General features: G+C 38.3%; 1 protein-coding gene across 1 annotated transcript; it reads left to right on the top strand.

The window, feature by feature from the left end:
* Positions 1-7,856: 7,856 nt before the first annotated feature.
* LOC149216566 (uncharacterized) lies at positions 7,857-8,561 on the top strand. Its single transcript, XM_089390003.1, has one exon. The coding sequence runs from the start codon at positions 7,857-7,859 to the stop codon at positions 8,559-8,561; it is 705 nt and encodes a 234-aa protein (XP_089246129.1).
* The last annotated feature ends 7,067 nt before the right edge of the window (positions 8,562-15,628 follow it).

Raw genomic sequence — 15,628 nt, 5'->3', positions numbered from 1 at the left:
TTTTCTCTCTGCTTATTTCGGTTTCGGTTTATTTAGCCTTTTTTTTAACCGGATCTATACCTTTCATTTCTGCGTATGCTCTTTGCCCTGCGACTCTGTGCGATCTGGGCAAATCAGAAACAGAAAGGAAGGATTTTTCTCATGCGTATGCTCTTTTCCCTGCACCTTAGTGTGATCTCGGAAAATCAGAAACATTGAGAAAAATATTTAGTTTTTCGGCTAAAGCTAACTTTTAGATTTAAAAAAAATATATATATATCTAGTTTTTTGGCTAAAGCTAACTTCGAGCCGCAAGGTTCGTTTTTCTTTGCATATTCGTGTTGGGTTTTGTGTTTTGTGTTTTGTAGGGAAAAAGAGTTTTTTCAAGGCAAGCACGCAAACCAAGGCCCCCCCCCTCTCTCTCTCTCTCTCTCTCTCTCTCAAATTTTTTGTATAGATCAATTGGTTCAAAGCTATTTTAAGAGAGTAGAGGTCTTGGGTTCAAGTCTCCATTTTGTGGGGGCAGATTTTTTCATTCCCGCACATTCGCGCACTTTACCGGCAACTTCAACAATTGTTTTTTCAAAAAGCCATAACTTCTTCATCCGGAAGCCTTTTTCAGAGCCGTTTTTTTTTAAACCGCCTATTTTTTCGAGATCTATCCATTGGAACACTTACTTTCAGCATCTTCAGCTTCATTTTTTTCTAAAAAATGGAAAGTCCATGCCAAGTCATTCTTGACAGCACTAACTACTTCCAATGGGTAGCCTACATGGAAGATTTACTTAGAAGTAAAGGTCTCTTCAGAATAGCCACAGACCAAGAGAAGAAACCAAAAGATGAAGACAAGGCTGCAAAATGGGAAAATAGACAAGATCAAGCATGTGGTTTGATAGGGATGTCTATTTCTCCTGATCTTAGATTCCATATTGCAAAACTTGAGACTCTTCATGAAGCATTGGAAAAACTCGCTAAAGTTTTTGGGATTAAAAATGAAAATAGAGCCCATCAACTTGAAAATGAGTTACTTACTTTGGATCCTAATAATTTTTCTTGCATTGAAGATTTCTTGTCCAAATTCAAGACCCTTAGATATCTCTTGGAAGGTGTTAAAGTTAAGAAAGAAGATGGTAACCTTATTTATTCCATCCTCACTAAGTTGGGACCAGCCTACTCTGTATTTGTTTCCACCTTCCATTCTACAAGGGAAGCTTTCATTTGTCAAGGACAAGACTACAAGGCCCCTTCCTTTGACTCTTTTTGTGATTCTTTAATAAGAGAACAAGAAAAACTCTTACATCTTGGTCTTCTTAATCTTGGAAACTCTTCCACGAAAGCGTTAGCCGCCCAGCAGCAACCAAATTCAAAGAATCCTAAGAAGTCATATCCTCAAAAGAATGGTCCTAAACCAACTCAGCCTCAAAATGAAAGATCATTTCAGCAAAATGATAAGACCAATAAAAACAAATGGAAGAAGACTGATAGACATTGTAACTTTTGTAATCGAGATGGCCACTTAGAATCTAAATGCTTTAAGAAGATGGAAGCCTTGGAAGCCGCAATGAAGAAACATAACATCCATGTGGAGCATTCTTCTACTTCAACTTCAACTTCATCTTCAGGAATGGCACTTTCTGCATGTCGTTGTCAATCATCTCAGTCTGGTTATGCATTAAATGTATCTTCTTCTTCTCATTCTCATGAGTGGCTCATTGATTCTGGAGCCTCTTATCACATGGCCAAAAACAAAGCCATGTTTTCTTCTTTAAATGATTGTAACACCAAAAATATGTATGTTGGTGATGATAGATCTCTTAATGTTGTAGGGACTGGAACTGTTCATCTAGACAATGGTCAGTTTAATGATGTATTATGTGTTCCAACCTTATCCTGCAACCTTCTATCTGTATATCAGATAGCTCATTCAGGTGAAGGTAAAATTATTGAATTTTCACCTCATGATGTTGTAATCAAGGATCTGAGAGATCCTAAACAGATTCTAGCTACTGGTATTGCTGATGATTCCACAAGGTTGTATAAGTTTCACAACTTTGGGTCATCAAATCTTCCCTTAGTGTTTGTTGCTCATAATGATCAAGTGAGAAAACTTTGGCATGAGCGATTTGGTCACTTAAACTATCGCTCCCTTCAACATCTATGTAAAGAAAATATGGTGACAGGTCTTCCTATGGTATCTTGCAGAGATGGTGTTTGTTCCGGATGTGTACTCGGAAAACATCATCGGGACAGTTTTGAAAAACGTGCCTCTTGGCACGCCTCAACCCCTTTACAGCTTGTGCACAGTGATTTATGTGGTCCACTTCCTGTTGCTTCATTCTCTGGCTGCAAGTATTTCTTAACTTTCATTGATGATTTCTCCAGGCGCACTTGGGTATACTTCTTAAAACTCAAGAGCGAAGTATTTAACACTTTTTTGGCCTTCAAAGCCTTTGTTGAAAAACAATCTGGACATCAAATTCTTAAGCTAAGAACTGATAATGGTGGAGAATATGTTAAAAACACATTCATCAACTTTTGCACCGAAAATGGAATTCAAATGCAACATACTGTTCCATACACTCCACAACAAAATGGTGTAGCTGAAAGGAAAAATCGCACCTTAAAGGAAATGGCTAATTGTATGCTGCAATCTAAAGGACTCAGTCTTAGTTTTTGGGCCGAAGCAATTAATTGTGAAAATTATATAATCAATCGCACTCCTACTAAGGTTCTACATAATATCACTCCAGAAGAAGTTTGGAGTTCCATTAAACCAGATGTAAGTCACTTTCGTGTTTTTGGAAGTGAAGCATGGGCCCATATTCCAGATGAAAAGCATAAAGCTTTAGAACCTAAGAGTGAGAAATGTACTTTTGTTGGATATTCTGAAGATGTAAAAGGTTATAGACTTATTCGATTTAAGTCCAAAAATGTTATCATTAGAAGAGATGTAAAATTTGATGAAAATAAATCGACCTGCGAGCCTAGTCCGGCGGATGTGCCACCTCTTCCTATCTCTTCTACTTTTGAAAACATTTCTTCTTCAGATGATGAAAGTGAGGATGATAATCCTCCCCCACCTTCTCAGGATCCTCAACTTCCAAGATGGGTCCGTGCTACTCGGGATGCAGCAGGTGATCTTGCCGATGATCCTACAGATCAGCGACGTACACGTTCTCAGTTTGAAAGAGCCTCTTCTTTACTGGCTCAAGCTCCAGTAAATCATGATCCTGACACTTTTGCAGAAGCTTCAGGCCATCCACATTGGGAAGCAGCTATGAATGAAGAATATCATTCATTGATGACAAATGATACATGGGATCTTGTTCCTCTACCAAAGGGACGCAAACTTGTTAGATGTAAATGGGTTTACAGAACCAAGTATGGACCAGATGGGAAAGTTGATAAACATAAAGCTCGTCTTGTTGCTAAGGGTTTTTCACAGGTTGAAGGCATTGACTACACTGAAACCTTCTCCCCTGTTGCCAAAATGAACTCTATCCGCCTTGTTCTTTCCCTTGCTGCCTCTTTAAAATGGGAAGTCCATCAGATGGATGTTAAATCTGCCTTCTTGCATGGGGACTTGCAGGAAGAAATCTATATGGAACAACCCATTGGCTTCATACAAACAGACTCCAGCCTTGTTTGTCGACTTAAGAAATCCCTTTATGGTCTCAAGCAAGCTCCTCGGGCTAGGTATGCCAAAATGGGTAGCTTTCTTTTAGAATCTGGCTTTTCTAGGTGTTATTCTGACAATACTGTCTACACCAAGAAAGTGGGCAACTCTCTTATCATCCTTGTTCTTTATGTTGATGATCTTATTCTTACTGGTAGTGATCCCAACCTTATAAACCATGTGAAGTCGAGCCTTAAAAAGAAATTTGAATGACAGACTTATGACACTTACACTATTTTCTCGGTCTTCAAGTCTTGCAATTCAAGGAGGGTATTTTCCTTTCCCAGTCCAAGTATGCTTGTGATATTCTTCGTCATTTTCACATGGAAGACTGTAAGCCAGCCCCTTCTCCCTTTCAGTCTGGAGTCAAACTTTCAGTCTCTTGTACTTCTCCTGAAGTTGATGCTACCTTATACCGTCAACTTGTAGGAAAACTCTTGTATTTAACCAATACTCGTCCTGACCTCTCCTTTGCTGTTGGCCTTGTTGCTCGTTTTATGCAAAACCCCCGTGAAAGTCATTGGAAAGCAGCTAAAAGAATACTTCGTTATGTTCGAGGTACAGTACAGTTTGGGATTCATTACAGTGCCAAAGCAGCTTCTCTATTAGTTGGTTTCACTGATTCTGATTGGGCTGGTGACCCTGATGATCGGAAGTCTACTGCCAGTTATGTCTTCACTCTTGGTTCAGGACCTATTATATGGGCTTGTAAGAAACAGGCTGCCATTTCTCTTTCGTCAGCAGAAGCAGAGTATCGTGGTGTCGTGGAAGCTAGTAAGGAAGCCTTGTGGCTTCTTCAGATCCTATCAGAGTTTGGCTTTGAGCAGCAGCATCCAACCACACTTTGGTGTGATAATCAAAGTGCCATTCAGCTATGCAAAGATCCAGTCCAGCATCAGCGCAGCAAACACATTGAACTACACATGCACTTCATCAGAAAGCACATTCATGACCATGTTCTTGAAGTGCAATATTGTTCAACAGATGATCAGGTTGCAGACATCTTCACAAAGGCTCTCACAGAGGCGAAGTTCACTAAACTTCGATATATGCTTGGAGTTCAGGAAGTTGTCACTAAGGGGGGATAGGCTCTAGTGCCTCCTTCCTTCTCCTATTGTGTCATATTTGTAAATCCTTCAATCCTATCCCAAGTTGTTCTTAAGGGCGGATGTTAGGATATTCCGACACATAGGATATAGTTAAGTTCAACTTGGTCTAGTATAGAGTTAGGTATAGAGTTAGGTAAAGTGTCTTTCTTTACCGTTGTACATTTTGTAACTTACAATCCGACGGTCACAATATGTAGTGATCCGACGGTTCACTCTCACCTCGGTATTACCGACACTTGATCCGTGGCTTGACACCCGATTGGTCCATGAGTTCTATTTAAAGCGCATGGAGGGTCATTTTTCGGGTAATCCGTGCATGAGAGAAGCTTATGTAATTTTTCATTCTTTGATTAATAAATTGCCTGTAGTACCCACGTTGGGACAGGCCGTGGACTGTTTCCCTCCTTGCACTTTGAGGGTTTTAACCACGTCAAAAATACTGGTGTATTGATTTGAGATCTGGTTGTGAGCGGTGTCCTTTTGGTGTTCTTTCTGAGGAACTTACCCTGTAAATTCCTACACAAATGGTTTGAGGTATAATTGGGACTTCACATTGGGGATACCCCGTTTATGTTGCCGGTATCCAACACCGTTAATAGTACCTTGAACACAAAGTGTTTTTCTAAATGATTTTATTGTATTTGATAAGTTTGACGAGGAATTGAGTCATGAAAAGTGACTAATGAACCTTATAGGTGATTAAGGTGATTCTGGAGAATTATGGGCAATTCTAGGAAGTTAGCCTAGAACTGGTCCTAAAAAATTGGATCATGGTTTCTAGGTGCACCCTCTAAAATGGGAAATTTTGGTTGCAACCACACAGAGGAATGCTTGTGCATGCAACTAGTGCCTTCTGGCCTCATGCACACCTTAGCATGTGTGCAAGTGGGAGGTAGAGTTTGGTAAAAGAAAATTACAACTTAGGGTCTAATCATCAGTGGTTATTGTCTAACATCTGGGTGATTAGGTGTCGCTAATAGGTATTAGTAAGTTTTCATTTAATAGACCCAACCTTCGTAGCTGGAACGTGGAAGTTGGGTCACATCATAGTGACTCTCAGTTCATGTTTACCTTGGAGAACTTGTAAAATCGGGAAAATGTGGGGTGGGGTGTTACAAAAAATTTCAAATGGGTACCATTGATATTAATATTTCTAAAGAAGAATCCGTGAAGGCTAATCGACAACTCAAGTTAAATCAAGAATAGTTTTTATCAAAAATTGAGTTTAATTTAGGTTCAATGATGTTTACTAAATATATTTTCTCAAGCTATGTCCAAAAAGTTAATTGACAATACATATGTGCATAATGACTTCAAGAAATTGGTTTCAAGGTAGTCCTAGCATAAATTGGCTTTAGGGTATCCTTCCAAGATCATAGAGCTTGACCAACTAGAAACCAATATAGCTTTAGACAATTAGGAAAGGAATATTGACTAGTTGAAAACCAATATAGCTTTAGTTAATTGGGAAAGGAATATTAACGAGTCTGAAACTCTAGTTGATAAGAAAAAAGGGATTGTTTTGTCATAGTTGATGGGGCCATTGACTTGATTATTGATTTTGGTATGCCCAATGCTTAGTTCATGGGTGAACCGATTAAAGAAGATATATACATTTATGATGTACATAAGAAAAGGAATGAGACTAATGATATGATCAATATGCTAGATTAAGTCAACATTGAATAAGTCAATCAATTGTGAGCCCATCTAAGCTAGATTAAGTCAACATTGAATAAGTCAATCAATTGTTAGCACATCAGCACATCTGCATGAAAATCTTAAGCAAAGCATGCACGCATCTGCATCAAAATCTTAAGCAAAGAATCCTCACTATTACAAGCTAAAATCCCTGATATTGAAGGAAAAGCATATCACTGTGAAATTACCTGGAGACTGGCTCTCCATCATTAATTATCAAAGTCATAAATATTCAAAAATAGTTGAAAGATTACCCGGAAAAGATAAGGAAATCAAATCTTCATGATTTGAGGATATCAACAAATTCTATTATTAGAATTTAATTTATCTTTTAATTTATTTTTTAAAATTTAATAGAAACAACTTATGGTTTTAATTTTTTTTTTTAAATCTATTATATCAACCGATTCAATTATAAGAATTTAACTTTTCTTTTAATTTATTTCTTCAAAATTTAATAGAAACAATTTGTAGTCTATATATTATATTTTTAATCTTTTATATCAACAAATTCTATTATTGGAATTTAATTTATCTTTTAATTTATTTCTTTAAAATTTAATACAAACAACATGTGGTTTTAGGTTTTTTTTTATTTATTTATTTAAACGAGGGACATAAAGAAAAAAGGGTTCTCATTTTTCTAGAAAAATGGTTGGAACTAATTTGGAATATAAAATACCTTGATCGAATTTATCGAATAAAAATAAAAAAAGGAAAATATCATGGGTAAAATGGAAAATATTATGGGATATATATTTCCCTCTCTCATTAAGTTTAAGTTAGGTGTGTTGAGTAGTTAGTATATTTTATTATTTTTAGTTTGAAAAAAAATAAATTTCAATTTAAATGCTTAAATGCGTTGAAGAGGAGTTGCCGAGCAATTTGTTCACTCGCCCCTCAAAATCTCTCAGCGATTTGTTCAATCTCCCCTCAAAATCTATCCTCGCCCAATTCTTATTTGAAACAAAGTCGCCGTTATCCAAATGGTTAAAAAAATAAAGTCGCCGTTATCAAAATTGTGAAAAAAATATAATTCAGTAACTAATCTAAAATAAAATTAGAAAAAACATGAACATATACTCCGGATTTTGTTTAATATTCGTGTAACATTATAATGCATAACTAACTAATATTAATCTAAAATTAAAACATTAAATATATAATTTGTTATTTGTGGAGCTGAACTTGTAACGGGTGTGAACAGATAACTTGCCCCGGGGCCGAACGAATGGAAATCATCGTCGGGCCAAGGCGGACCAGCCCACAGAGAAAGCGGCTGTTATTGCGGCCACACTTTCGGATGTCACCTTCTCTCCTGCGTCCCTTGTACGTATATAAACAAGAAGCAATCAACTCCCTATTCATTCACGTTTCGGCCTTGTTCGACTATGGCAGCAGCAGCAAAATGTATTGCTCTACTTCTTCTCGCAATGGCGGTGGGGGGCACCCATGCCCAGTCCACGACCTCCACGGTCTCAGTGCCAGAAAATACTGGCGAGGGCGGCGAAAGATTCAATAAGGATGTAAGGGCCGACCTGGCAAAGGATCAATTGGATCTCGCCAATACTTTTTTGTATGACCAGCTCTACGCCCAACAGCCGCCCAGTGACAGGAAGACCGTGACCTCCGTATCGCTGGTTGTGGCAAACGACATTGACGGGGCTGCCAAGGTGGACTTGGAAAGCAACACAATCTTCTTGAGCTCTGACTACATTAGCGGCTACAAGGGTGAAATAGTAAGAGAGGTCTTTGGCATTGAGTTCCAGGGGGTGGCCGCCATCTGGCAGTGGACCGGCAACAACCAAGCGCCCGCGTGGTGGTTTAACGGCGTTGCGCAATATTTCCGCTTAAGAGTCGGCTTCGCCCCAGAAGGCTTTGCTGCTCCCGGTAGCGGAGATACTTGGGAAGAGCAACAGCCTCCAAACGGTGTGACTGCCAGGTTTATCGAGTACTTGGAGACCGTTACCTCTGGTTTCGTTGGCAAGCTGAATGCGAAAATAAAAACTTCATGGAACATCGGATACTTCAAGGATGTCACTGGTAAATCCGTGGATGAGCTTTGGAAAGATTACAAGGCTAAGTATGCAAAATGATCCTGACCACGTGAATTTATGCACGAGCGTAGGTCTACTATTCGATAATAAATAGCGCCATACTAGGCCGTTGGTTTTAGATCAAAATAGCATTCTACTAATTGCTTACATTCAAATATGATAATAAGAGATGGGAAAAGTATCATCTAATTGCTTACCTTCATAAAGAAGGCATTGAAATGCACGAGCGTAGGTCTACTATTCGATAATAAATAGCGCCATACTAGGCCGTTGGTTTTAGATCAAAATAGCATTCTACTAATTGCTTACATTCAAATATGATAATAAGAGATGGGAAAAGTATCATCTAATTGCTTACCTTCATAAAGAAGGCATTGAAACCCTTGAAGAAACCCTAATTTGAGCTCCATTAAAAGTTTGACATCCCTTATGATGTTCGTAGATCTCACCCAAAAAATCAAATAGTATGCAAATTCCATTTTGACTTAGATCTAAAAGGGATTCTTGCATATGCAGCCCTCTTAAAACAGAGCTTCTGCATCAACCAGGGTATTTGGAAAAGGCGCTTGCTCTGCAGCCACAATCTTTTGCATCTTAACCTCAACCTCACCATTATAGGGATGTTGCTGGGTAGTCATGGCTTTTCTCCCATTTGTGAGCAAACCCTCGACAAGGAAAGCTCCAACAATTACACTAACATTTTTGTTGGATTTATTACCTTCAGCACCAGTGACAATACTATCTACAACAGGTAGCAAAGAAGTGTTATGATTCTCTCCCTAAATAGGAGCCGAATGCTCCTCTAAAATGGTAGTATTTGTAGTGTCTTCGCAAATATTACGATGTGGTTCCATTCATTACAAGTGACCTTTCAACTTCCAAAGTGTTTTGTACTCATAAATCTAGAATTCTTAAATCCTAACCCTAAATCTAACCAACAAACTTAGAACACACTTACTTTGAAACATGTAAATCTTATTGCAACAGCTTTTATTTCACAACTAACATGATATTTTTTTCATTACAAAGTGGAAACTTCACTTTGAATGAGAATATTAAAACATTACGTAGATTTAAATGATATCAAAATATTACTTCTACTTAGATGCGTAGAATAGACAATTCATTGACTGAAAGATAATGCTAAATTTGACTTTGAAAAAGCATATCGTTGTTCGCAATGGAAACATGCACGAGCTTCTGTAAATTGCGAGAGACCTCCATCAAAAATTGTGTTTCAAGACGGAGGTGGCAATGATGGAGTATGTTAAGAGTTAGTTGTCATCATAATTTTAGGTACTAAATTGTCAAGATAAATCAGGAATATTATATGTGCATAATAAATAAATAATTTTTCAAATAGAGATGTTAGCATATATACATAGTTATCGATCGTATATAATTTCTTTAAATTTATATTTTACTTTTCATTTTTAAATTTTACAATTCATTAAATAAACCACAAAAAATTATTCAAATGAACAATTTCAATCAATCAATAAAAAATGTTTACGAGGTTTTCGATAGACAATGATCAGGTGCTATGTTAAGGCACTTTTTGATGTGAAGTTATCGATTCATTTCCCCTCCACGATCGAGGTGATATATTGATGAAGATGTAGTGCCACCAAGTTTACAAAAAAAATCGATATTTTTTTTTCTAATTTCAAAAAAAAATTCAATAGTTTTAATTTTTATATTATCATCAATTACTAAGACCAAATTATATTAAATAAAATCTAATATTAAGTTATTGTTCGGGATATAGTTAAATATATAGATTAAAAAAGAATTATAAAGTCAAATCCAAACTTAAAACAAGGAGCTAAGGTGAGAAAACGACATTGATTGGGAGAGAGCGAATTCGAGGGCGCGACGATAGAGTTACAAAGGGGCTTGGAGGTTGATCCTGATGGAGTGTAGCAGAGGAGGGAGATCCACTCCCTCCTTCAAGGAAACGACGGCTGGCAAAGGGCAAGTCACCAATGGATAAAGTCAGAAGTTCTGGTGAGGAAGGGGGCAAAAATAATGAAAAGGAGTCAGATGGGGCCAGAACCAAAGAGAACAGTAGCGCAAAGGACAAAGAGGAAGAAGAAAAAAGCTAGGGAACAAGGGACAAATATCAAAAGGGACCGTGCAGACCCAAAACGGTGATTACCCCGAGAATAGTGTTGAATGATCCTACTTTGCAGGAGCACAAGGAACATATGGCGACTTACCACACAATCTACAAATTCATGGGAATTTGGCCATATGAAAATGCATTACAGACATGGATCAAATACCACTGGAAACCCAAAAGAGGTATTGAACTCCATCTGGGGTCAAAGGGTTTTTTTATTGTGGTATTTACTAATATTGAGGATAAAGACAAAATATTTGAAGGAGGACCCTACTTTTTCGCAGCAGCAGGCCTCTATATGAGGTCGTGGAAGATGAATTTCATTCCAGAAAGGGAGACATTCACCTCGGTACCTGTTTGGGTAAGGCTCTACTCCCTACCCCTCGATTATTAGCAACATGGGTCGCTTCCTGCTATAGGCAATAAACTAGGTCATTTTGTGAAAGCTTCGGAAGGCACAAGAAGGGGTAAATATACTTCCTATGCTAGGATTTGTGTAGAAATGGATCTATCAGGAGCTCTTCCAGATGAAGTAATCCTGGAAGTTTTGGACGAGGAATGGGTCCAAACGGTGGATTATGAGCATATTCCGTTCAGATGTCATAGATTCCATGATCATGGGCACCTGATTAGAGACTTCCCCCTTAGCAAAGTAGATAATAAAGGAGAACAAAATAATGTGAAGGATTCTGAAAAATTTCAGAAAGTGGTAAATAGAGGAAAAGGAGGCAGAAAGGGCTCAAGGCAACAGTGCAGTGAGGGCAAAAGAACAACTCGAATAGGTTTGGAGTGTTGGAAGAAAAGGAAGAAATGACAAGTGAAGACCTAGCAATGGAGGAAGGAACTAAGGAACAAGAGAAGGGCGCGAACTATAACATAACATACGAGGTTTGTAACAGGCAAGAAACTATGAATAGGGAGATTGAAGAAGAAATGGATATGGAAATGACCCAAAGTGAAATAGATCTGGAAGACCATGAACTATAAGAAATCCTAGAGAAGAAACACCTAGATCTGGAAGGGTTCTTGATGCAAGGAACCGAGGGAGGGATAGACTCACTACCCCAAGAGGACTGCAATAGAATATAGCAATTGTTTTTATGGAAGACTCAGGAAAGAGGGTTAGAAACAAGATTAAACACTAACAAGATGGAAATCAAAGGAGTGAAAGCAATAAAATCATCCCAGGGACTAGCTCCTAGAAATGCTGGTAAAAAGAGAGGCCGAAAAAAGCAGAAGGAACTTTTGATGGAATGTGGAAAGCCAATGATAGATTCAGGTAAGATGAAAGACCTAACCAGTTACTCCTTTACAAATCTTTAAATATTAAATTTACATCTTGGAATATCAGAGGTTTAGGAAGTAAGAGAAAATAAAGATTGCTTAGTTCTAAAATGAAACAAGATATGACAGACATGATTTTCATCTAGGAAACGAAATGTTCCATTCAGAAAATAAGGCTTATACACGGCAAATGGCTCATGAGATATGAGTTTCTAGAGGTTAAAGCTGAGAACACGGCGGGGATTATTCTTACTCTTTAGAACCCAAACAGGATCAACATTTTGGATGCAAAGGCATCAAGAAATTATCTTTCAGTGGTCATTCAACCTGTTGGGGTTTCAGAAACATTCCTGGTAACAAATGTTTATGGACCTCAAAAATTAGAGGATAAACTCAGATTGTTAGAAGCCCTTAGTGACCTCAGGAGCAGACAGGTTGAAAATCCCTGGATCTTGGGTGGATATTTTAACATGATCAAAAGTCTCTCAGAAAAAAGGGGGTTCCAAAACACTCAATAAAGACTCCTTAGCGTTTCAAACATTTACAGACAATATGAAATTGGTTGAGTCAGATTCAAGCAATGGCCTTTTTACATGGAATAACAAAAGAGGAGGTAAGGTGCATGTAGCGTCTAAGTTGGATAGGTTCATGATATCGGAGGAATTAATGTTTCTAAATAGTGAGATAACAGCCAGAGTGCTTCATTTTGGAGGTTCATATCACTGGACGATTCAGTTGGAAATTAAGGGTATTGATTCTCCTAGGAATAGACCCTCCAGATTCGAAAACATATGGCTCTCCCATCCAGATTTCGTTAGTAACATTGAAAAATGGTGGGTTGAAGACTTGCAAATACAAATATCTAAGATGTTTCTTCTTCATAAAACACTGAAGCACATTAAGTTTAGACTAAAGGAATGGAACCAAAAAGACTTTGGTAACAATTTTGAGGAGAAACAAGTAGTGGCAATCAAAATGCTAGAACTCAGTAAGGATCTGATAAATGAAGGATTTGATAAAGCTAAAAGTGAACAGGCTGATAAATACCATCTTGTTTGGGAAAAATTATGCAAACAAGAGGAAATATTTTGGAGACAAAAATCCATAATCCAATGGCTCAAGAAAGGAGAACAGAACACTAGATTTTTTCACAAATCCACCATAGCTAACAGAGCTCACAATAGGATCTCCATGATTAAAGATGAGGGAGGAGAAATCTAGACCACTCACAAAGATATTGAAGTGGTGCTTGTCCAACATTTCTGGACTATCACTCGGGAAGACACTCCTGACAGGGATCAGGCCATCAAGGGAATCACAGGGTATATCCCCAAACTGGTGTCCAGAGAGGAAAATTTTAACCTCAATAGACCAGTGGAGGAGGAGGAGGTTAGTGAGATTCTCAAAGATATGCATAATGGTAAAGCACCAGGCTCAGATGGGTTCAATGTGGATTTTTTTAAGGCATGTTGGCATATTGTCAAAGAGGAAATTGTGAATGTGGTTGAGGATTCTAGGAAAAGCAAAACTATCCTGAAAGCCCTCAATATCTCCTTTATTTCTCATATCCCCAAATAGGACACTCCTCAATTGGAAAATAAGTTCAGACCAATTGCCTAATGTAATGTGGTTTACAAGATAATATCAAAATTAGTGGCTAATAGACTCAAACCTCTCCTACCCTCGCTTGTGTCTAAAGAACAATCAGGATTTGTGGAGGGAAGACAGATTCTTGACAACATTAGTCAAGCACACGAGGTGGTGCACATGCTAACTAGCAAAAAACAAGCGGGGATGCTCATGCAATTGGATATTGCCAAAGCGTATGACAAAGTGAATTGGAATTATATCGAGAAGGTTCTCTATGTCTTTGGGTTCGACCACAACTAGGTCAGATGGGTTATGGCACTGGTGTTCTCCTCCAGCTTTTCCATTCTAGTTAATGGATCCCCCTCAGAAATATTCAATCCTTCTAGAGGCCTCAGGCAAGGAGACCCTCTTTCTCCCTTCCTTTTTATTCTTATGATGGAAGGGCTTGGGATATCTATCAAGCAAGCCAAGTATAGGGGTAAAATTAGGGGTCTTCAAATTTCAGAGAATGGCTCTGTGCTGACTCATCAACAATTTGTTGATGATACCTTACTGCAAGGCGTTCTAATAGTCAAAGAGGCTTTGGCCTTCAAAAAAATTCTCAAAGATTTTGCCCTGGCTACATGTATGGAATTCAACCTCTCTAAATCAAAAATATTCTTCTTCAGCACTAATATTGCCATCCAAAGAAACATCTCGAGAATTCTTAGATTTCAAAGGGATTCCCTCCCTTCTAAATATTTAGGAATACCTCTTACTTCCAGACCCATGCATAAGAGTATTTGGGAAATGGTACTTAATAAGATGCAAGATAAAGTTAATAAGTGGACCTTCCATGCCCTGAACCTGGCTGGGAGGTTAGTTTTGACCAGGGATGTTCTTCAATCCATCCCGGTTTTTATGTTATCAACACTCCTAGCTCCAAAAGGTGTTCTGGAGCAAATCAGAGACATTCAAAGAGACTTCTTGTGGGGAAAGGAGGAAACTAAAAATAAATGGGCCCTAGTTTCTTGGGAAAAAATATGCAAACCCAAGAGTCAAGGGGGCCTAGGCCTGGACGATCAAGAGATTCTTTGTAAAGCTCTTGGAGCCAAACTCTGGTGGAGATGGGTGAAGGAGCCAAAAGCTCAGTGGGCAAGGATATAGAAAGTGAAGTATGCCATCTCATGGCACAATAATGATCTCATATGAGTGGCTGGAACTATAAAAGGCTCTTGCATATGGAACAGAGCCTGGGAGAATAGAATTCTAGTTCAAAAGAATAGTTTCTGGGAAATTAGAGCAGGAGATCTGGCTCTCTTCTGGGAGGACAAATGGCAGCATGAACCAATTCTGTTAACAGAGAATTTTGTTAACCTGAAGTAGGAAACAGATGCCCAAGGGTTAATCAAAGTTAAGGATTTTTGGGATCTTTCGCAAACCCCTGAAAAATGGAGAAGCTGGAGAAACATTGAATGTGGTGAGGACAACCCCCTAAAAATCAAAGCAGAGGCTCTGGGGGACCTACTCAAGAATAGGATGATCTTAAAAACAGAAGGGTAGGATCAATTGAGATGGGGTAATAACAAGCAAGTAGCCTTTAATCTTAAGGAAGCTAAAGGTTGTCCACTCGGGCTAAATTATAGTGTTCACGATAAGACGTGGACACAGATTTGGAGGCAACAAGATCAAGGCTTTTATGTGGTTGGTTCGTCACAAGAAAATATTAACTTCGGAGAATATTAGAAAAAGGGGAATTATGGGGCCCTCATGCCAGCTCTGTGAAGAGCAAGAGGAGACAACGAAGCATTTTCTCAATAGTTGCTCTTATACCACCTGGATATGGGATTCATTCTCTATGATTTTCTAGCAGTCTGATAGGGATAGAGGAAGTATCGTAAACACCCTAAACCACTGGAGAAAGAACTTCAAGGAGAATGAAGTCCTAAATTTGACCTGGGCCTTCACACCCTGCTTTATTATCTAGAATGTTTGGAAAGAGAGAAATAAAAGAATTTTCAAGAATGGTAAGTCTTCAACACAACATGTTCTTGATCTTATCTTGAAGCAGATCAAAGAGACATTGAGTTCTAATGTTAAGAATATCCCCTCGAATCCCCCTCCAGATGAA

This window comes from Pinus tabuliformis, chromosome 1_1 (genome assembly GCF_031772625.1).
Source record: "Pinus tabuliformis cultivar Carrire ecotype Pingquan chromosome 1_1, CPIR1, whole genome shotgun sequence".
Classification (NCBI taxonomy): domain Eukaryota; kingdom Viridiplantae; phylum Streptophyta; class Pinopsida; order Pinales; family Pinaceae; genus Pinus; species Pinus tabuliformis.
Note: the sequence above shows the minus strand (reverse complement) of the source record. Positions and strands in the feature narration are given on the sequence as shown.